This window comes from Crinia signifera, chromosome 2 (assembly GCF_055691185.1).
Source record: "Crinia signifera chromosome 2, ASM5569118v1, whole genome shotgun sequence".
In the NCBI taxonomy this organism is placed as follows: Eukaryota; Metazoa; Chordata; class Amphibia; order Anura; family Myobatrachidae; genus Crinia; species Crinia signifera.
In genome coordinates, this window is record NC_139218.1 from 318,847,545 (window position 1) to 318,871,019 (window position 23,475).

Here is a 23,475-nt window from a genome sequence, read left to right on the forward strand (position 1 = left end):
GCCAACTTATGGTCAACAGTGATTGGGTGGACACCTATAAATGGTAGACCTATCCTAGATCCACACTGACAGAAGGTAAACACAAGCAAAAGATCAACATTGGCATGGTTGACACACGTTTGTCACTTTTTTTGGTGTCTATTTTGACATACGTCGACACTATAAAAGGCTACCGCATGGCTTGCAGTGATCGCCATGCTCTGGGCACTATTATCTAAAGGAATGGATGGTAAAGTATGAACCAAGTCAGTCTAAACAAAAAGACATGAAAAATGCATGTCGACCTTTTCAGTGTCAACCATGTCAATGTCAACATGTTGCCTGTACCGACCTATCAATTTCGACCTAGGGTATGTCGACCATTTATAGGTGTCGACCTAGTCACTGGGATACTTATCAAAGCTCAGACATAACTACTATATCTCCCTTTACTTTATCTCTCTCCAACTGGGCCTAAACACGTAGTGATATACAGGCATTTTCTCAGCAATTTTACTTAATTTAACTAAATTTCTCAGAAAATGCTCCTACATCGCTGTGTCATAGCGATGTAGATGTGCGGCCTCTGCCGCCGATTAATAACCCGCATGCAGGCTATAAATTGGTCAGGGCCAGTGTTGTCACTGGAGAATGCTGCCCCTGACATATAGCTCTGCAGCGCTGTGTGCTGAGCGATCTAGCATTGCTCAGAACGCTCTCGTACCGAGGTCGCTACGTGTGTCGGGCCCATGTAGTGAGTAGACTGCCATGTCATCAGAACACTTAGGAAAGTAAAACAACTTATTTAAAAACATAAAGATGAAAAATTGGTACATGCTCTAATACGTTATAAAAAGTATAGAAATGAACCTAGACTGAATGAAATGATCTGGGAACAACTTTAAAGTAATGTAGTTATTTCAGCTGGCCATTCTTTTATCACTCCCTGCAATATGTATAACTGTGCCACAAACATCTACTGTATACTTTGCATGTGTTTTATTACTGCGGCAAAACTTAATCTCTGCATAGTGAATTTCTATAAAATAATGCTGAATAGGTTGTGCATAGCCCTGTATGACTTTGCTATATCATCAGACTGCTTGCTGTAAGATGGCACAATGTTGAGAGCCATAATCCTGCATCTTAGCACCAGCAGTGACGGCATGAGATGCAGGCTGGACAGCAGCAGCTTAGGGTGGGGTGTGGTAGCAGGATGGGGATGCAGCCCCCTCCTCCCTGAGCTCTGGGTAATGAATACAAGTGGTCAGAGAGGGAGGGGCAGCAGAGCACAATGACAGTCCATGCTGCTTTAAAAAGCAGGCTGCTGGAGGCACAGACTTTCCTCGCAGCATCCCAGGACTAACAGTACCCAGCATCTCCTTCTAGTACCAGCTCGCAGCATCTCCCTCACCATGAGTCACTCTGGGCTAAGAACCTCCTCAACCTCCTACCGGCGCACTTTTGGGCCTCCTCTCCTGTCGCCCATGTCCTACTCCTCATCCAGGTATCAGACCTCCAGGCACGTGGGCAGCCCCTCTCCTGGTCCCTCCAGTCGCTCCTCATCCTCTGCCTTCAGGGTAAGGTCCAGTACCCCAGTCCGCGTCTCGCTGGACAGAGTGGACTTCTCTGTGGCTGAGGCTCTAAACCAGGAGTTCCTGACCACTCGCAGCAATGAGAAGATGGAGATGCAGGAGCTCAATGACCGTTTTGCCAGCTTCATAGAGAAGGTGCGCTACTTGGAGCAACAGAATGCCGTGCTGGTGACCGAAATCAACCAAGCCAGGTCCAAGGAGCCCACCCGGGCAGCGGACCTCTGCCAGCAAGAGCTAAGGGAACTGAGACGACAGCTGGATGCCCTGGGAAAGGATAGGGACCACATACTGGTGGAGAGGGACAACATGGCAGAAGACCTCAATTATCTTAAGCAAAGGTAAGAGTCTGGGGTGGGGTCAGTGCCTCAGATCCATGGATGGATTCATCAATGAGCATTCTTCAAAAGACATATGCAACCACCAATATGTTTTTCTCTATAAGGGCCAGATGTACTAAGCTTGAAAAGTGATAAAATGGATAAACAGCCAGCCAATCAGACCCTACCTGCCTCACAGGCTGGGTTTGAAAAATGACAGGTTGGAGCTGATTGGCTGGTTGTTTATCACTCTCCATTTCATCACTAAGAATGATGCTGCCACTGATTAAATGGTTTGAGTGTTATTATAAAAGTACTTTCCTATAAGAGTTCAGCTGTGTCAGATATGCATTACAACAGTGTTAGCCCCCTCTCTCAGGCTTATACAGTATATAAAGCTACAATACCCAACTAGCTGCACCAACCTACTAACAGTATACTAGCTGGAGGGACACTTGTTGCCTGCCTCAGGAGTACAGTAGGATGTCTAACTGCTTGCTGTCTGTGAGTGAACCTTGCAATGCATTGTTCAGTATTATCCTGAGACTAATTTACTTTCCCACTGTCTACATATTATACTATCATTATAATAGATAAATAGGAAACTGAGTTTTGTAAAATACTACATTTAATTAATGTATTTGGATGGGTTAATAGAATGGTATATCGCGCATCCAGCAGCCAGTAGTCTAATATTCCAAAATAAGGTCCCTCTAAACCTTCACCAACACCACAAAAAAAATATGGAAATCAGACTTATCCGGCGCCGGATAAGTCTGATTTCCATATTTTTTTTGTGGTACATTTAATTAATGATCACAACATTAATAGAGTACACAATGGGTGAAATGTAATAGAGATTCTGAAAGTGAGATTTGGTAAGAAATCTCCAGTTTTTTTAAAGTTAATCCATTAAACCAGTTTGATTTTGCAGTGTTAATGATTTGGCAGTGTAAATGATTTGGCAGTGTAAATGATTGCCGCTTTAAAAAAAACCTGGAGATTTCTCACCAAATCTCTGACTTCCTGATTTTCTCACCCTATTATAATTCACCCATTAGTCTTCAAAAACTGTTCAGTAACAAACCCATGCTTGGGGTCCAGGCCACGAATGATCATTTTAATCTGAATTACTGCCTTCGTATGATAACCCTTATAACATAGAAACTAGCATTCAGCAATCATGTGGCAGCTTAATCCTACTAATCCGTCCTAGCCAGTGTCACATAATGCATGAAGAGAATGAGCGCCCCCAATAGGTAAGCCATCAACAATACAGAAGTGTCCTTCACCCAGGGTGTGGTTGTCCAAACAAGTGGAAATTGTGTCCCTTTGTATAGTAAGTCACCTATCATCACCCAGGAGTAATCACTGTCCTATAGAAGGAACAGATATTGAAAAAAGAATTGGGATTAATTAATAACATCTGTATGGAAAGTGTGTAGTAAATGTGTCACAGGCATTATATACATATATATACATTATAATAAAGCTTTACCATTTGTTTTGTGGTGTATATATAGACTGTGGGCTACATAGGGATACATGCCAGTCACTTACCATAAGATACAGACAGCCATCACCCTGTTCTCTCAGTTTTCTCTGAACAACTCATAATGTTCACAAAGGAAATAGACAGTTACATGTGTACTTCAGTTATAGGACCTAAAGTTAGGATGTCTTTGGGTTAAATTTACTAGGATGGGAGTTCTAGTGAGTTCTACTGGGATGTAGCTATGGGCAACCAATCAGATTATATCTATTATCGTCGAAGGTATAAATAAAAAAGTAGAATCGGATTATTTGCTATGGACAACATCCCATCTTCAATAGATCTTCCAGTTTAGCAGATTTACCACTTTGTCTGTTCCCTTATTATTGGGATACCTTTATTTGAAAATTAAGATTCCTCCCCAAACAGAATTACTTCATGCAATAGTCAGAGAGGTGCAACAGCACCATGTCTAAGTGGGTGTGTGTGTGGGTGTGACATCACATGGCCAGGAACACCCAATGCTGCCAAGTCTAGCATGGAATTACAGGGGACATCCATCATTACAGTACAAGACAGAAGAACCAAGAACAAAGGCAGGTTACACGTAGCAGGGATGTGCGGCTGAGAAGTCTCTGGCAAGTACCAGATTTGCACACAATATATGAGCCCAGAGGAACATGCTGGCATTATACACATGTGCAGCAGTATACACTGCAGGAGATTCGCTGAGTTTTGATAAGAGATGTGCAGAAAAGGTAGGGAGGTGAGCCATAGACGTTTTACTCCAGAGTTTTGACTATAAAAATGATTAAAATAATAAAAAAGAATTTTTAATACATGTATTTTAGACATACTTTATAAACTCAAAACTCTGCCTCACCCCACCGCACCCCACTGACACGTAGCGTGACATTTAATGAGATGCAAAAATGTGATTTTTGTGATTTTTTTTTCAGCAAAAACGGCCGAAATCGCACTTTTTCACGAATTCGCGCATTTAATGAGAAAAACCGCAAAAACGCTGATTTTGCCGTAAAATCGCACATTCTGAAAGTGCGATTTTTAGTCGCGCTGGAACTCGCATCCAGATGTTTTCCCATTGAAAAGTATACAATTTGCATATTTAATGAGATGCGGAATCGGGAAAATGTGTCTAAAATTCGCCACATATGTAGACAAGGTGCTGACAGGCGAATTGGCCAGAACCCCGCACAGATCATTGAGATCTGTGCATGGTCCTGTCTTAAAAAATTTGTAAAAGTTTTTATTTATTTATTTATTTTTAACACAAATTCGCACATTTTCATGCCTAAATATCGCACATTTTCATGACTAAAATTCGCAAATTATCGCACTTGTGCGATAATGGGCGAATTTAAAAATGACTAAAAATCGCATTCTATTAAATGTCACCCGTAGTAACAGTGACAACGTGATAATTTGCTGCTAATAAGTCTGATTCCAGATCACAGTATAAACCTCCATTTTGTACAGTACAGATTAACACTACACATTTACATTACACTAACGATCACCTATTGTATTCAGTCTGTTTTTAAAGAACAGATTCCCCCATGTGAGGATATTACTGTAGTGAAAGCTATATGAGTATACTCTTATCCCCTTTCACACCGCACCTGAGACCCAGTAATTGCCAGGTTGCTGGGTCCATGAAGGGTTAAACCCAGGTCGCGCTCTGTATAATGGGTGACCAGGGTTTTCTGAGACAGATTGAGATACCAGGCCAGACCCAGCATGGCAATAACAGGGCTTAGGTCGACACCTGAAATAGGTTGAAATGGCTAAGGTCGACAGGGTTGGAAGGCCGACACAAGCATTACGTAGACAATGAGAAGGTCGACATGAGTTTTCCACGTTTTTTTTAGCTGGCGTGCTGACAGGTGGTACTTCATGCTCTATCATCCACCGCAACGTGATAGGAGTATAAAATAGTGTGCCGAGCGCAGCGGGCCAAGAGAGCCATGCAAGGGGACGCAGTACACTTTGATGGTGTCCATGTCGACAAAAAAAAGTGAAAACTCATGTCGATCTTTTGACTGTCGAAATTGAAATTGTCTACCTAATGCTTGGGCTTGGGATACATTTATCCAATTTGGGCTGATTTCCCCAGATTCTAATGGATCAGGCAGAGAAATCAGCCCAAATCTTATGTGTTTGACATCCCCTCCGACACGATGCGTGATCGCGTGCACATTTCATTTATTGGATAAGACCCATCACTGACACATCGCGGGTGCTTTTTAGCACCCACAATGTTTTGGGTCTGATCCTAGGCATGTGCCAGGGGGGTCCTTGTGGCGGCTGGGAACTAAGTAGCGCAATTTGCCGATGGGTGGCAGGACAGGAAGCATCTGCTGAATATGAAAACATATTTTGAAAAGATGGACGCTGATTGGCTGAGAGAATTCTCTCAGCCATTATTCGGCTGGCCAGTCTTTTCAAAAATATGTTTTCACATTCAGCAGCCGCTTCCCACCACGCCGCCCCTCTGCAAATAGCGCTACTTAGTTCCCATCCGCCGCACGGACCCCGCTGACTGCCCAGGGCAGCAGGGACAGTCACTAGGTCGACCACTTATGGTCAACAGTGACTAGGTCAACACCTAAGAATGGTTGACATACCCTAGGTCGACATTGACAGAAAGTCAACACAAGCTTTAGGTTGACATGGACATGGTCAACTTGAATAAGGTGGACATGAGTTTTTCAAGGTTTTTGGTGTCTATATCGACTTACGCCAAAATGGACACCATATAAATGTATTTGCTGTGCTCGCCATGCTTCGGGCACACTACTATGTTCTGCTTGGATAGAAAAGTATGAAAAACAACCTTTAAAAAAAAACATTGTGAAAAACTCATGTCGACCATGTCTATGTTGACCTTACGATTGTGTCGACCGTCTGTCAATATCTACCTAGGGTATGTTGACCATTCTTAGGTGCCGACCTAGTCACTGTTGAACATTAGTGGTCAACCTAGACATTGTCGACCCATACCCTTCTGGAAGCAGGCTGTAACACATAGAATTGTGTCCCATTAAAAGCTTGGAGAGAGAGGAAGTGGAGATAGATAAAGGGGCCGATTCATACCCGCTCATAGCCAGCCGAATTCTGCCCCTTCCTCGATGTTTGGGGTTTGTGCATGTGCGTTTATGGGTGTCCACATAAAAATGCTGGGCATTCCCCTGGGAACGCATGTGTGGCACTGCCTGCTCGGGCCGGGCGGCTGAAGTCACATGACATCAGCGTCCACCCCCTATATGGCAATCAGCGGCGGAAATAAAAGTCAGTTTAGACTGACTTGTATTTCCTAAAGGGAGGAAAATAATTTGATGGTCAGCAACCTGCGAATGATTTCTCCCCTTTGGCTGCATGAGAGGGGATGTATTAAAGTGCACATCCCCTCGCATGCTAGATTGGACAGGGGAAGGGGCGGGCAGCACTTGTCTGTTCGCTAGGCTAGGAGCAACCTAGTGAACAGGTCTGTACTGCCACTGCAACGCCAAGATTCTTTGTGTGGTTATAGGCTCCTGTCAAGGTACACCCACCTCTATCTAGGCAGGGAAACAAATGTGCACAGACTGTCACTATGTCATCTTTAAATACTGACACTAATAGTTGCCAGGATGTCACATTATCAATGGCTGTACCACACACACCATTGATGATGGGTAAACCACACACAGCCATACATGGTAATCATCATCATCACCATCAATTGCTGCCAGGCTGTGTACCATACTAGCAGGATATATCATACATTTCTGGGGGTACAGTGTGTATTACAATTAGATGATTTCCTTCCTTTAAAACCAAGGGGGTAACGTTGGTGTATCTAAAAATATTTTGGGGTCAAATGTAAAAATGATCCCTGACCCTTGGTTTAAATTGATATATCCCAACATGAAACTTGCTGTATGCCTGCCGTTTGCACTTCTCTCCAGTGGAACAGTCTTCATGTAAAATAGACCTGATGGCCATGTGACCGGCTGGAAAGTTTAGGGCGTCTTTTCATAGTTCTTTAGTTGCGGATGTACCAAACACATCATTCAGCAAGTGAATCTCATTATATCAAATTCCAGAACCAGTCACGGAACCTTGCATTCTGGTGGAATCGATGCAATAAAGAATACAGTATCTATCCATATGTATCAATACCTATTTCCCTATAGATTGTAAGCATGAGAGCAGGGCCCTCCCACATTTTGAGTGTCTGTAAATACTCAGTTTGTTGTATCACTTCTCCTTTTGTAAAGCGCAACGGAATATGCTGTATAATACCCCTTTCACATCGCACTTTTAAAACGGTAAATTGCCGTTTTTTTCCCTTTTTAAAACGTTTAAGCCTGCACTATGAATGCACCACAGCCGATTTACCGTTTAAAGTTAACTGGCATTTCGAACCGTGTAAAAAGCAGAGTCCTACACGGTTCCTTGCCGTTTTTTGTGCAATGTGAATGTGTACAATGCTATGCATTCACAGTGCAGGCTTAAACGTTTTAAAAAAGGAAAAAAAAAAACGGCAATTTACCGTTTTAAAAGTGCGATGTGAAAGGGGTATAAACCGGTATTTAAAACGGTAATCTGCGACAATGTTAAGGCTCTGACCCGTTTTAATTACCGTTTTAAATACCGGTTTTTAAAAGGTGTCGGCGATGTGAAAGTGGTATTAGAAACTGTTAAATAATAAATAAATGATACCTTGATTTGTCTACACAGGCTGGAAGAAGAGATTCACAAGAGAGAAGATGCTGAGAACAATCTGGTGCTGTTCAGGAAGGTAAGTGACACATTTGCAACATTTGGCTCCTTGATTTATTATTATTATTATTATTATTATTATTATTATTATTATTATTATTATTTTTACAAAATTATATTCAACTTGTAGCCTTCATGCTGGGTGCCTCAGTATTTTTGGTACCCATTTATTTTGTTGGTTGACCTGACCTGACATTTTTGTCAATAATGTGTCTCTGTACTATGAAGATTATATGTCCTTTATTTTGTTATTAAATGTCACTTTACTATTTATATGGGTCCATTGCTATTATATTTTACTGGTATATGACAAATGGGGTTTGCAATATTTTGTTGACAGATAGAATGCTGACATTCATCATGTGCACATGTAAATATTGGCATGGTCATACTGACAACATGTTTAGCATGTTAACATTGACCAGGTCGACACTGATGAAGTGTGAACATACTAACAATTGTCCTAATAAAGTCCTGATTGTAGGACAAACTTGTTCTCAAAATGGGCATACCCACGCTGCACTGCAGGTGGGGCAGATGTAACATGTGCACAGAAAGTTGGATGCAGCTTGCAGCTAATGTCAGAAAACTGCTGTTGTGGTAAGCACGTACTATCCCTAATCCTAACCCATGTCGACATTGTGACAACCGACATGCTGGCTGCATTCTGATCAAATGCTGAAATACTGTTTTAATATTCCCAGTTCCATTGTTGAAGTTCTTTTTGTTTTCATTTATATTTAGGCCTATGCAGTGTTTTTAGCCCCTGCATGATTTATGCTTTCTTCCTAACTATCATATGTGTAAAGCAATGGTGTCATGCTGAGATACATACGGATGACCATTGGTCAGAATACCACGGCCGCCATCCCGAATGCTAACTCAAACCTCCCCCCTAACCCAAAGTCCCTCCACTAGTATATAAACCTACCCCCCATTCCCCAGCCTGACCATTCCCCAGCCTGACCCAAACATGTGCTGTTATACTTATGCTTGGCAACCCTGCAGTTGGGATTCAGGCCCTGGCCCCATAGGATAAGAATCCTTTACTTTCACCCAAAAGCATTCATAACCATGCATTCATAACCATGCTGAAGGAAACTGGATTGGGCTTTACAGTCATGTTTCAAGTCAATCAACTGCTCCTGCAGTCTAAGGTGGAATTCTGTCGCCTCCACTAGAAATGGATTGGTCACCCAATTTGGTACTTTAAGTTCACATAGGTCTTGAAATCTTCTATGCATGTCCTCTTTCAACTGCGTGAGGTACGAACAAAAAATGCTTACGTCTATGTCCTCAAGTGTGCCTTCATCTGAAAACTTTTGAAGACTAGGAAATTGGTACAACTCCTGCCGACTTAAATTATTTTTAAGAAGGTCCAGTTTAGCAATAAATGCCGAGATGATACATTTGGTGTGATGAAATTCAATTTGTCACCTTGAAGCTTTGTGTTAGTTTCATTAAGTTTATCGAACACATCAGCAAGGTAGGCCACGTGAAGACGTTGTTCATCAAGCTCGTTGCTCAGACTTGAGTCTATAGGCTGAAGAAACTCCACGACTATTTAAAAAAAGGTTAAAAAAAACTGCAGCAAGCACTTTCCTCTTGACAGCCATCTCACCTCGGTCCAGCTCCATGTTAACTTTGACTTCTGATCTGCCTGAGAGGAGCTGTGTGATGATGCTGCTGCTCCCCCTACAGGCAGCCAGCAGCCACACAGCCAGCTTCTTCTCGGCAGCCATGTAAGGAGGAAGAAACCCTGCCTAAGCTTTCCGATGGATCCGCTGCCCTCCTAAAGTCCCGTAAAACATCCACCGCCCCCTTTCATTTCACTGCCCCCCTGGAAATCAAGAACACCCACCAGGTGGCACTACCGCCCAGGTTAAGAACCACTGGCCTATATGACAGCGTTGGTATAGTGAATGCTGGCATCCTGACTGCCAGGATTCTCATCGCATCCCATCGTGGTTTATTATGCAGTGGTGTATTTATAATGGCTGCAGTGTGTGTGGTGCACATGAGCCCATAGGTCCAGTGGAGTCCACACACTCCCTTCTGGAGTCCCATGACAACAACAGCAGCGCATGCACAGGAAAGTCTGAGCCCACTAGCACTCAGTCTCTACAGCCCTGCGCTTGTGCCAGCAGAGAGGAGGCGGGGTGGGCAGAGCAAGCTGTACACAGGCCTCCTCCTCTTTTAAAGTGCTCCTGCTAATATCCATGAATTTTCACTATTTGTAGAGACAGTGGTTCATTGCTATAAATGGTAATGCCTAGGTCACATCTAGTACAGAGATAGCCTTTTCTATTCCACTTTTCTAGTCTTTGGTCATAACTTATTAAGTGTGTGTGCCACTGAACCCTCTATTTACTGTACTTGGAATCAGGGGCGGATCCAGGATAAAATGACAGGGGGGGCACCATGATAAAAGAGGGTTTAGGTGGGGGAGGGCCAGTGTTAGTGGTGCCAGTGTACATGCTAAGAGAGCGGCAGAGAGAGGGTGGCAATGGGATTAAAAATAGGCCCTGGCATTTAAAGTACGCAGGCCCACCATGGCAACAAAAGTGAAGGAGGTAGTTGTGCGCGCGCCGAAGGCGCGCTCTAGAAAAGTGGGTGTGGCCACTCAACAGGGGGCATGTCCTTGAGTGTAGTGTACAACACCATATACAACTTCTACACATTATGCAACAAAATACTAGACCCCATTATACTTGCCCCTTACACATGATGCCAAATGGAATGAGCCAAAATTCACATAATGCCACACTGATTGAGCCAAAATTCACATAATGCCACATGGATTGAGCCAAAATTCACATAATGCCACACGGATTGAGCCAAAATTCACATAATACCAGACGGATTGAGCCAAAATTCACATAATAACACACGGATTGAGCCAAAATTCACATAATAACACACGGATTGAGCCAAAATTCACATCATGCCACATGGATTGAGACAAAATTCACATAATGCCACACAGATTAAGACAAAATTCACAATATGCTTCATAAACAGGGACATTGTCCACCAAAGGCGCGCATTAAACATTTACACCAGGCATGTCCAACGTTGGCCCTCCAGATGTTGTGAAACTACACATCCCAGCATGCTTTGCAATAGTTTTAGCATTCGCTAATAGCAAAACTGTGACAAAGCATGCTGGGATGTGTAGTTTCACAACATCTGGAGGGCCAACGTTGGACATGCCTGATTTACACCATAATGTCCATTGCACGTTAAGTTACACGGCATGATGTCCATTATGTATTATGCCAAACACCATAATGCCTATTAAAAATTATGCTACATACAGTAAGTGCTGCTTATCTACATGCTCATTGCCAAGGGTTCCATGCTCATTGCCAGAGGTTCCAAGCTTGTTGCCATGTGGGATTACATGCTCATTGCCAAGTGATAGCCACTGACAGTGGCACAGCCTGGCTGTATTCCGAGCACTGCAGTTCCCAGCAATTTGAAATAATACCCATTTCACACCAGAAAATGCATTCCCAGGTTGGCCCTTTACAACAGCCTAGTCCCTGCATTTTCTGGTGTGAGGGGGAGAGAAAACCACCCCTCCCCCCTTTAACCAGTTATCTCATTTAACCGGCTATATCTTCGGAACCAACAGACCCATTTACATGAGACAAGTATTATATTGAAGAACTTTTGAGTGGTCTTTGAATGATTTTGGTCCAGTGAAACTGGAACGTTTAGTTCCAGAGTAATCTGCCCTCAAAGAACATGAACAGTCATGAAATTGCATTTCAAAAAGAAAAAAATTCGATTTACACGCAATATCTCTGGAGCCTATTGACTGATATGGACCATCCTGGTATCTTATTGAAGGCCCAGCGATTTGGAATTGAATGACATCAACCACAAGCTCCTGTGATGCCAGGGGGGGAACTGGCAGCTGTCGGAACTGGGTGGGGGTCAGAATTGACGGGTCCCATATTATCCTATGGGGAAAAAATGTTACAGCTTTGCCAGGCGATATCTCCGGTTCCCGGGGGGCTAGAGACACGGGGCTGGGCTCGTTGGAAAGCTCTGGTCCTCATCTACAAACTGAATGACAGGGGGGGCACGTGCCCGGGTGCCCCCCCCCTGAATCCGCCACTGCTTGGAATAACAGACACAAGGCCAGATGCACTAAGCTTCAAAAGTGATAAAATGGAGAGTGATAAACAGCCAGCCAATCAGCTTCTACTTGCCATGTCACAGACTGTGTTTGAAAAATGTGGCATTGAAAAGTTTTTGAGAAAAACAGGAGAGCTGAATTCTAAGTAAGTGAGGTGTCAAAGGAAGCACGGACACAGATACTCCCTGATTACACTCCACGTGTGAACATTAGAAGAGTCTCAGTGCTGTTTTTTTCTCAGAACCTTTTCCATGCCAAATTGTTAATTCTTGGAGATTGATGGTCTCCTGGAAAATACAGCTGCTTTTATTAAATTAAAAACTACCACAGCGCCGGGCCACTTGTAAAATCTGTTGTGTTGTGTTTGAAAAATGTCAGGCAGGATTTGATTGGCTGGCTGTTTCTCACTCTCCATTTGATCACTTTTGAAGCTTAATGCATCTGGCCCACAGTGATGGAAAAATGAATTTGCACTGAGCGTAATACATAATTATGCATGTGAATCAATGCCATGTAGGCAACATTTGCACACATAAACAATACAACTACATATGATTTAGCACAGAATAAGGCATCAAATCTTTCATCCATACTATGTACATGCAACAGGTGCTTGGCCTATGATACCTATAACACGTAGCAGTGAGTGGGAGAGTTTCTCCATTACAAAAATTATATGCATCCCACCATCCTTAACGACCTCTAAAGACATTTACATTTATTTTTAGTAGTAATTAGCCATCAGGCACAGACTTATAACTAGAGACAGGATTATATGCATTTTTGCATATGCATTTGCATATTTTGCCCATTCTCACTGGTTATTGAATATTTTACCTAAAATCTAGTGATGGTGCATATTTTAGGCCCCACCCTCTTCCCACCCGTGAGTCACAGCACTGCTTTGCCCTGCTGCTGCTGGCCAGGTAGTGGTAGAGTCTGCAGGCTGGGGCAATATGTGCGCAGTGTAGGGAACCTTGGATGTACGCTATGTCTGACACTGCTCTAGGCTGCCAATCCATGTTGATAAAAGTCAGTCAGGGCGGATGCCATTACGAAGCTCCTGAACCTCTGCCTGCCCCTGGCCTGGGACTTTACACCAAGAGACAGACTTCTGCAGCAGAGGAGGCGGGCAGAAGGGTTGTGACATCACGCGGCGCGGAGGAAATGCCGTGTCACAGTGAGTATGCGGCACAGGGAGGAAGCCTTCCACTGCGCTGCCCTCACACGCTATGCTGACATTTGATCCATCGGCGCTGGAGATGAGGGTCCGTGCAGTTGATGCAAGAAGAGCTTTGGACGCTGCAGTCTGCTGTAGCAGCCAGCATCCTGAGGTTTATTTGCAACTAATTGTATGCTGATTTTTAAATAAATAAGTTAAAAATGACTTTTGTATTATTTAATGTAGCATATTTTAACACTTTTCATGCATATTTTAAGTATTTTTCATGCATATTTGCATGCATATTTCAAGCTTTTTTTGTTGCATATAATCCTGTCTCTACTTATAACTAACAAATGTAACTTATTGGTGTGTAACCTGGAAAGCACTGTTCTACACAATATAGAATTATTATAAACATATTCATAGACTATACATATCTAGCATCCTGATTTTCTTTTCCCTACCTGGTAGGATGTAGATGATGCCACCCTGTCCCGCCTGGAGCTGGAGAGGAAGATCGAGTCTCTAATGGATGAAATAGAATTCCTGAAGAAACTTCATGAGGAGGTAAATCTGTGCCACTTGTGTTAGGGTCAGATGTATCAAGCTTCAAAAAGTGATAAAGTGGAGAGTGATTAACAACCAGCCAATCAGCTCCTACCTATCATTTTTCAAACCCAGCCTGTAACATGGCAGATAGGAGCTGATTGGCTGGTGATTTATAACTCTCCATGGGGGTTATTTTGGTTCACTCTTTCTGACAAATTTCTTCTTAGATGGACAAAACCATGTGCACTGCAGGTGGGGCAGATGTTACTTGTGCAGAGAGAGTTAGATTTGGGTGTGGTTTTACTTAAAAGTGAGATCTATATTGCAGTGTAGAAATAAAGCAGTCAGTATTTACCCTGCACAGAAACAAAATAACTCACCCAAATCTTATTCTCTCTGCACATTTTACATCTGCCCCCCTGCAGTGCACATGGTTTTGTCCATCTAAGAAGCAATTTGTCAGAAAGAGTGAACCAAAATAACCCCCCATGTTATGAATTTTTGAAGCTTGATACATCTGGCCCCATATCTTGTCTCCCTATCACTCCCTATTTTTCTCTAATAAAGCCCTTGGTAAGCATCTGCCTGTTCTTTTGGGCTAATTTCGAGAACCAATTGACAGATTTTTTTATTAGATTATATAAAGCATTTGTCAAGGAAGGTTTAGGTGTATGTAATATTACTCTGCGATAAAAGGGAGCAGTGCTGTGATTACTTTATTAAGAGTAACAATTTCAGTAACAGAAGTATGGTAGTGTTCTACTCTGCACACCATGGCTCTCGTAGAAGGCTTCAGGAAAATATAACAGCTCACATATGTCCCTGCCCTCATTTCTCTTTAATGCTCCTCCTTCTCCTGCTTCCAGGAGTCATCAGTAGTATACCCAAATCTTTCCCATGAGTCTCTATTTCCACTCCCCATGAGTGTCTCTGCATCCCCCCTCCCCATATGTAACTCTGCACCCTGCCTCACTAAGCGTGCCTCTGACCCCCTCCCCATGAGTGCCTTCCCATATGCACCTATCATCTCCATATAGATTTTAAGCTTGCGAGCAGGGCCTTCCTACCTCTATTACTGTTTGTTATTACCCAGTTATGTTCTGTGTGCCCAATTGTAAAGCGCAACGGAATTTGCTGCGCTATATAAGAAACTGTTAAAATATAAATAATACGTACCTCTGCCCCTTTCCTCACCAGGCATGCCTTTGACCCAAACCTTCCCATATGCCCCTATCATCTCCCCTCCGTATATGTATCTTTTGCCTGCTGCCTCACCAAGCATGCCTTTGAGCCCCATCCCCTTGAAGGGTGTGGTATGGGGCTCCGACAGTCCGGATCGCGACAGTCATTAGCCCGACGTCGGGATCCCGACTGCCCATACTCAGACAGCATGGCGAGCGCAAAAAAGCCCCTTGCGGTCACGTGGACCCCCACGAGGGAAAATTGCGGGTGGCCGTCGGGCACCCGGCTGTCGGCGTTTTGACAGTTGGGATCCCGACATCGGGTAAATGACTGTCGGGATCCCGACTGTTGGGAACACATCCGGCACCCCCCTTGAATAACTCCCTGTGTGCACATGTCATCTCCCCTTCTCATATAGGGCGGGATGTACTAAAGGGAAAATGCGGTAAAACGGGGGTTTTACCGCATTTTCCCATGTACCAATACCCGTTCGCCCCGTCTCCGCCTGGCAGGGTATCACCACCTGGGTGGTGATACCCTATAGAGGTCTATGGACTTCTATCGCTGTCCGCCGCCCGCACCCCCCCCCCCCCTCCCATCCTCCTTTGATCTCCTCCAGCAGGTGTCACAGCCGGGAGGACATCCGGCTGCAGGGGGAGGAGGAGATGTAGGGGGACACTGGAAGCCACCGGGATGTGACGGAGACCCCCACACACCACATCACAGGTATCGCGGGGGTCTCCATCACCGCAACCCGATGCTAGCCGCATATGTTAGTACATTAGTATATTAATACATCCCGCCCATATACACGGGGATCGCATGTCTTTTTTAAGGAGCGCTTTGATTAAAATTTTAATATTGTATTAGCATTATGCCGAGGCAGAAAGTGAATACAGGTTGTAGTACATGTAAATTCAAAATTGCTACCGTATTAGTATGCATGGATTCGTAAATGCCGTTTATGGTTTTGACACCAGTCAGCTGGGACTCTGGAAGATATTTATGAAGCTACAGTATTACATTTATTGACCTGCATTTACCATAAAGGGTGTGTGCTGTGCAGACTCTGTGTTATCAGGTTTCTCCAATGACAAACTACCTGGATTTTAATGTTAACTAAAGATTTATCCATTTTTTTACCTCATGCATTGAATGTTTTCATATAGGAACTGCAGGATGTGCAGGTATCTGTACAGATTCAACCAATTCACCTGGAAATGGAGGCAACAAAGCAGCCTGATCTGACGGCTGCACTGCGAGACATCCGTAGCCAGTATGAGAACATCGCTGCCAAGAATCTACAGGAGTCTGAGGAGTGGTACAAATCCAAGGTACATAAGTCAACACAAACATGATAATCGCTGACTAAGGCAACTGTGTAATAGTGGAAGTAATAATCATCTATATATATGTCTAGTGTCTGTTTGTGTGTCTCAGAAACACTGCCAACTGCTGGCAGCGAGTAAAACTACATTGCTTTCTCTCTCACACATGCACAAACACAGAGAAAATGACAAGGTACTGTAGCAGACTAACTTTGGAAGCATTTGCTTCGAGCAGGCTTACTAGTAGATAATAATTGCCTCTATTATTCCTATATCTTATACATCATGGCAGATGTAATTGAAGTCACAACACTAGAAAGGCAGAAAAATGGACTTTCATAATATCATTATGTTTAACTATTCAAATATACAAATGAATTAAAATAGCATTAAGATTGTAAAAATTTGCACTCAGCAAAGTATAATTTCAGTATAATTTAATGGTCGCACAGTGCGTATGGCTGCTGTCTTAATGCACTGAAGTCATAGATTAAATCCAACCAGGGCCCTATCTGTGTATAGTTTGCATGTTCTCCTGTTTGCTTGGACAGCTTATGATGAACACAGACTACTTTATGTGTGTGTGCGGAGAGGGGTAGGAGTTCTAGGTTGTAAGCTCTAACGCGACACGACTTCACGGACTAAGAATCAATGATAATTATTTGTATTATTTAAGCACATCAGAATTAATCTCATTATATTTGATTCTTTACGGTCATTTCTCCCGACAAGGAGCTATGACTAAAGGCTCTGCAAATATAAAAATACAGTAGTAACTATGCCGTTGCATTGACAGTCTTTCAATAAATACTATTGCACAGATTACTGAAAATACTTGTGTTACGAGCTGACAGTACATCGTTTTCTATTAACTTTAAATTTTCTCTGGAAAAGTTTGCCGACCTATCAGATGCTGCAAACCGTAATAACGAGGCGCTGCGTCAAGCCAAATCGGAAATGAATGAATCACGGCGACAGATCCAGAGCTTGACCTGTGAGGTTGATGGACTAAAAGGAACTGTGAGTAGTTTATTGTTATCTCCTCCCCAGCTCGTTGCTGGTGATTCATTGTTAGTTAGTCCTCATGGCCAGTGTACAGTTCCATGTCATGGGTAGTGTACAGTGGATTCAGGGCCTGGTGAATAGTGGAGAAAGATTACCCAAACTTGGTGGATGGTGTAAAATACTGACCCCAGTTTAAATGCGGCGATATAAGATTTTATGTCACTAAAGCTGCATTAGCTGCAGTTATGTCTTACAGATGAATGCAGGAACCAAGGTGTCTTCTGGGTTTCCCGCTACTTTACCTCATCAACTCAGTGTTGTAGTTATTGTTTGTAGCACTATATATACTGCATGCTGATATCACTAGAAGTGTTTAAGGACCAGTCCACAGCTTGTCTGTCCTGCAGGATAGTACTTCTGCCCAATAATTATCTCTGCATTAGACTGTAATTGTATTAAAATCTATCTATCTTTGATAGCATTGGCCACTTCTACTTAGTTTCCTGCTAAATGCTAAATTACAATATTTAATGGGGAATCCCTACTTTCAGGTTATTTTATGGTCTTGTCTTAATGTATAATTCTAGCAGTAACATGTATGGCTTATTCTCGTCTACAGAATGAGGCCCTATTACGTCAGATGAAGGATATGGAGGAACGGTTTGGAATGGAGGCTTCTAATTACCATGACACAATTGGACGTCTGGAGCTTGAAGTACAGCATATGAAAGAAGAAATGGCCCGTCACTTAAGAGAGTACCAGGACCTGCTCAATGTCAAGATGGCTTTAGACATTGAGATTGCAACTTATCGAAAACTTCTGGAAGGAGAAGAAAGCAGGTGAGAAGTAAAGATTCACTAAATTATAGGAACATTCATAGAGGTGGGTCACATGTACTTATGTTTATTCTCAATTACATTTATTTTTTCTTCAGGATTTCTGTCCCCATTCATTCACTGACATCTCTCAGTTTTAAAAGCCAAGGTGAGTGAATCTGTTTTTTAGCTGGTATTTACAATTGTCTTATGTGTGATTTGTGGTTTGGATTTATGCATGAAGCAATTTAACCAAACATTACCATTGCAGGTCAGAATTTGTATACCTTTGTAGATTTCTCACCAGATGCACCCGGCTTCAAAAAATGATAAATGAAGAGTTATAACAAACCAGCCAATCAGCTCCTGTCATGTTACAGGTTGTGTTTGAAAAATGGCAGTTAGCAGAGGATTGGCTGGTGTTTTATCAATCTCTAATTTATCACTTTGTGAAGCTTGGTGGTGCATCTGGCCCATTTTTTGGGAAATTCAATTAGGTGCGAGTGTGGTCCCATGAGGCAAATTTGCATTCCTTTTTCAGTAAATTCACCTGGTTTTTCCACACCCCCTGAGTGAAATGGTAAGGGAATCTTTATTTTAAAGTAGAAACCTAAGGACTTTCTCCAAACTCCTTGGTCACGTCCTAATTACAGTATTAGGCATTTTTCAGTTTTAATTAGCTTAATTTGGCCAATAAGTATATGTTATTTTTAGGTGAACAAAACAAATGACCTAAAAGTACCCCAAAATCAACTATTACTTCATGCACCCCATATTTAATTAAAATATTTGTTTTTTTTATTAAAAATAATGTCTCTCCATCATTTTTGTAGATTCAATGTAAATAAATAAAAGTAGCCTCAAGGTACACTCACTCTACGATTTGCGGCACAACCGATACCATTAACGATAAACCAATGATTTACGGGTAAACACTCAACTGTATCGTTCACTGGTCCAAACCCCCCCCCTGCTATAAGAATGGACTGCATGTTCATACAATTGTTATCAAACAGCAGGAGTGCCCATTGTTAATGATATAATGGGTACACACTAAGCGATATAGACAATGATATCATTAACAATAACATGATCATGCATGTCCTTCATTGGTATCGAATAGTGTGTGTATTCAGATTACTCCCAAATAACTTTTTTCTTCCTTTTTTAGCATTTTATAATTAAATTCCTTCATAATTACCAAATGTGTACTTTTTACATTTAACTTTTTTTTTAAATGCACAAATCATCCTTTTGATACATTTTAATGTGCACAAACAGCATCCTGTGTGGTCCTACTAATTAAGGAATAACTTTTTAGGGTCTAGGAAGGTCTCCCCACTTTATGATACTATTTTTCCCCTGTTTGCTTTTTGGACAAAATTCCCAAGAGTAGTGCAAAGTGTAAATTCTAATTCAATTGTGTGAATTTTGCTTATCATACACTAGACCAACTTTCATCTAACTAGTTGGTTGTAGGGTGTCCAATCCTTGGATCGGCGGAATACCGTGATTTAGCCCTAAAATTGCCGGGACCCCCGCTCTCCAGTTTCAGCCTCACTGTCAGACCCTCATGGATGAACAGCCGCTCCTGGATGCTCTGCCGCTCCCACCTGCATGAGTAAATGTGTGGGGCGGGCATTTGAGGGGGGGGCAGGGGTGTTTTTTTATTTTTAATTAGTGAGACCAATCCTGAAATCCCAGGATTAAACATTTTTCAATCCCGAATCCCGGGATTGAAAAAAAGCCCTGGCATTGGCATCCCTAGTTTGTTGGTTGGTCTGAAAATCTGGTACTGTATGAGAGCAAATGACAGTCAGCAATTTGCTGACAAACACAGGAAAAAGGACAAAAATATTCACATTATTTAAGTCCATCAGATTCAACTACCGAACCTGTAGGATAGTAGCTGTCTGTTTTCAGATTTCGGGTGCAAATTAATGAATTACAAATTACATTTGCTCACATCCATTACTGTTTTGATTCCATCCAACCAATTAGTTGGTTGGTTTAGTGCAGGGATGAGGAATCTTTGGCCCTCCAGCTGTTGTTGAACTACGCATCCCAGCATGCCCTGCTATAGTTTTAGCATGGCCAAATAGCAAAGCTGTACCAGGGCATGCTGGGACGTGTAGTTCAACAACAGCTGGAGGGCCGAAAGCTCCTCATCCTTGGTTTAGTGTATGGCCAGCATTTCTAGGTGACGTGTTTAAATTTATTTGAGGCAAAATATATAATATATGCACATGCATTACTCCTAGAGATAACCGGAGGTACACCCAAATCTGCCTGGATTTCCCTAGGAAATGTGGCTTCAGTGTCAAATTCTAATAATACAGTTCACAATACAGCATACTTGCCTACCCTCCCGGGAAGGTGGGTAAGTCTCCCGCATTGCCCCACAGCCCCAGCACCCCCCTTACCCGCTGCATTAAATTTCCAATTTTTGCGGGTGCACGGGTGGGGCTAAAATGACGCAAATTGCGTCATTTTGTGTCATTTTAGCCCCTCCCCCAAACGCAGACCCGCAAATTGCTGCGGATGGTTGTCATGGGGGCGGAGCTTGGTCCTGTCAGCCTCGTCCCGCCTCCTGACAAGTAGCCTTGTCCTGCCCCCTTTCACTCCTCTCTGGACTTCTCCCGGAGAGGAGTGTAAAAAAGTAGGCAAGTATGCAATACAGTTATTATTTAAAGATTTCAATATTTTTCCAAGCTTTCCAATATGATATATTACATACTCTTATCATTGTTATTTTTCTATTTTCTTTCAGTAGCTCCTGAGCTAGATCCCAGCTCTGAGGCTCACACCAGGAAAACTGTTGTAATTAAAACCATTGAGACCCGAGATGGAGAGGTGAGTATCACTGCAGAATTGGCCAGTGTCATTATATAGCTTGCAATAATGACATTGGTGTGAATTAAACCCATATTTATCCACAATTAATTATATTAATTGTTTAGAGTCTTTCTGTGTGACATTTGTCTTTAAAATGTAATTTATGCGAAAAGCATGCACAAGCAGCTTACACTTATTAAAATGATACGCAACATGACTATATTATGTGTGCAGTTGCATCTGCATATGAAATTCTGTGTACCAGTATTTTATTGCACGACATGCAGCACATGGAGGATAGATTTTATTATATTTTAAAGTGAATTTTAGTTATCACTGGATACTCATAATTAATTAGTGCTTTTATAGCATACAGTGGGTGAGATTTAATAGGATGAGAGATTCAGAAAGTGAGAGATTTGGGAAGAAATCTCCAGTTTATTTGAAGCGGCAATCATTTACACTGCAAAACCAGTTTGATTTTGCTGTGTAAATGATTGCCGCTTTAAAAAAAACTGGAGATTTCTTCCCAAATCTCTCACTTTCTGAATCTCTCATCCTATTACATTTCACCCATTGGGGGGAATTTACTAAAGGAAATTTGAAAAAAATAGGTGTATTTGTATCCAGAAATACACTTATTTTTGACATTTACTATCCAGAAAATACGGCAATTCGTATTCGTATTGATAGCACATCAATACGAATAGCAATATTTTCGGGATAGTAAATGTAAAAAATAAGTGTATTTCTGGATACAAAAACCTATTATTTTATAAATTTCCTTTAGTAAATTTCCCCCATTATGTCTAGGATCCACCACCATTACCTATTTACTGTTCTAGGAGCAGCTTATGAAACTCCACTGCTTCTAGCACTGGGACATCAAAATCATTCATAGAGTGGTTTACTAGATATGGGAAGTATACAACTAATGACACATACTGTATGACCAGTGGCGGCTCCAGAGATGGAGCTGCAGCACAGTTCAGATTTCAAATAGTACAGACACACCTACTGCCAGTAAGTCAGTTTGAAATGGCAGTTATTGTGCCTCATCTATTTGAAATTTGAACGGTGATGCAGCTCCCGCCTCTGGAGCCACCCTGCATATGGTTGTACTGGCTAGCTCCCGTCCAAGTAGGTGCCACAATTAATAGAGCGATTTATCTGAAACAACTTTACTCTTCCAGACTGGAAAGTTTTGTTAGCTGCATGAGGCAATGCTAATACAGAAGAGGTTGGCCAAAGGTGGATAAACTACTTTCATTTTGTTGAGTGCCAAGTGAATTTGTCAAAATAGGTGTAAAAATTGTCAAGAAAACATTTTTATTCATCATAATGACCTGTAATGTTTAACTTATATAGGAAATGTAATCTTTTTTTTTTTTTATATATATAACAAATGAGAGCGATGCCGTCATTTTTAGGGGATATTTTGAACATCTCACACAGAGATGTTGGCACGCAAAGGCTATGCTGTGCATCCTTGGTTAATAATGGTTTATGCTTGTGGTTATAATGTTTATATAACAAAATGTCAACCTTTACATACAGCAGGTTGTGACTGAGTCCAGGAAGGAAAAATCTTCAGAAGGGGATAAGTAAGAAGAGAACACTGAGAACAGAGACAAAATGCCTTCGTAAAACACCTCATAAACCAGAAGCTCCGGGAGCATGGAGCAGCCTCTGCTATTCTGACTGATTTCTTTGTGTTTTTTTGTGTGTTCCTCTAGATAGCAATCTGGGGTTATGTTACCAATACCTATTTCCCTCATGGGTAAACATCTAAGTGCCTGTGTCCCAGGTGGTGGTGATATTGTTACGTTTTTTGTAGTCTAATGATTTCTCACCATGTTTATATGTGTCACTTTCTCTCCCAACATTCACAATTAACCCAACCTGGATGTGGAATACCTGCCTAATTTTATAGAAATAGGTGTAGGATCACATTTTGGTGGTCGATACACTGAAAATAAAGGTAACGTTACACTATGTAAACATAAAGAGCAGCAGGACTTCCCCTGTAATCTCCCGTATCTGCTCACACTTTCACACACACACACTTCAGTTTCAAGCGTTCTGGTTGGATTTGGTCTCCATGTGATGTCCAAAGGAAACGTTTAACAGAAGGTGGCTGTAAAGCGATGTCGGTGCTATATATTACCTTCTACTGTTAATTGTATGGGACACTACCCCTTACTCCGTCTAGCAATGTACATGTGCCATGTCTGCTTAACAAGCTAATAAAAATTATTTGCAGCAATGAAATGAAACTAA

The 23,475-nt window shown here is 42.1% G+C and overlaps 1 protein-coding gene across 4 annotated transcripts; it reads left to right on the forward strand.

The window, feature by feature from the left end:
• The first annotated feature begins 1,271 nt into the window (after nt 1-1,271).
• Nucleotides 1,272-23,475, forward strand: PRPH (peripherin). 4 transcript variants are annotated; one of them, XM_083169101.1, is made up of 9 exons: nt 1,272-1,912; nt 8,127-8,187; nt 13,952-14,047; nt 16,381-16,545; nt 17,434-17,559; nt 18,164-18,384; nt 18,480-18,529; nt 21,131-21,213; nt 22,756-23,475. In XM_083169101.1, the coding sequence occupies exons 1-9, from the start codon at nt 1,395-1,397 to the stop codon at nt 22,801-22,803; spliced, it is 1,368 nt and encodes a 455-aa protein (XP_083025227.1). In that variant the 5' UTR covers nt 1,272-1,394; the 3' UTR covers nt 22,804-23,475. The 4 variants fall into 4 exon arrangements, with proteins under 4 accessions (XP_083025227.1, XP_083025228.1, XP_083025224.1 ...); XM_083169102.1 differs by having other exon boundaries at nt 21,134-21,213; XM_083169098.1 differs by having other exon boundaries at nt 1,274-1,912; nt 22,753-23,475.

Coding starts and splice junctions, on each gene's coding strand:
- PRPH (XM_083169098.1), top strand. CDS start 1,395: ATGAGTCACTCTGGGCTAAGAACCTCCTCAACCTCCTACCGGCGCACT. Junction 1,913..8,126: donor CTCAATTATCTTAAGCAAAG/GTAAGAGTCTGG, acceptor TTGTCTACACAG/GCTGGAAGAAGAGATTCACA. Junction 14,048..16,380: donor TGAAGAAACTTCATGAGGAG/GTAAATCTGTGC, acceptor GTTTTCATATAG/GAACTGCAGGATGTGCAGGT.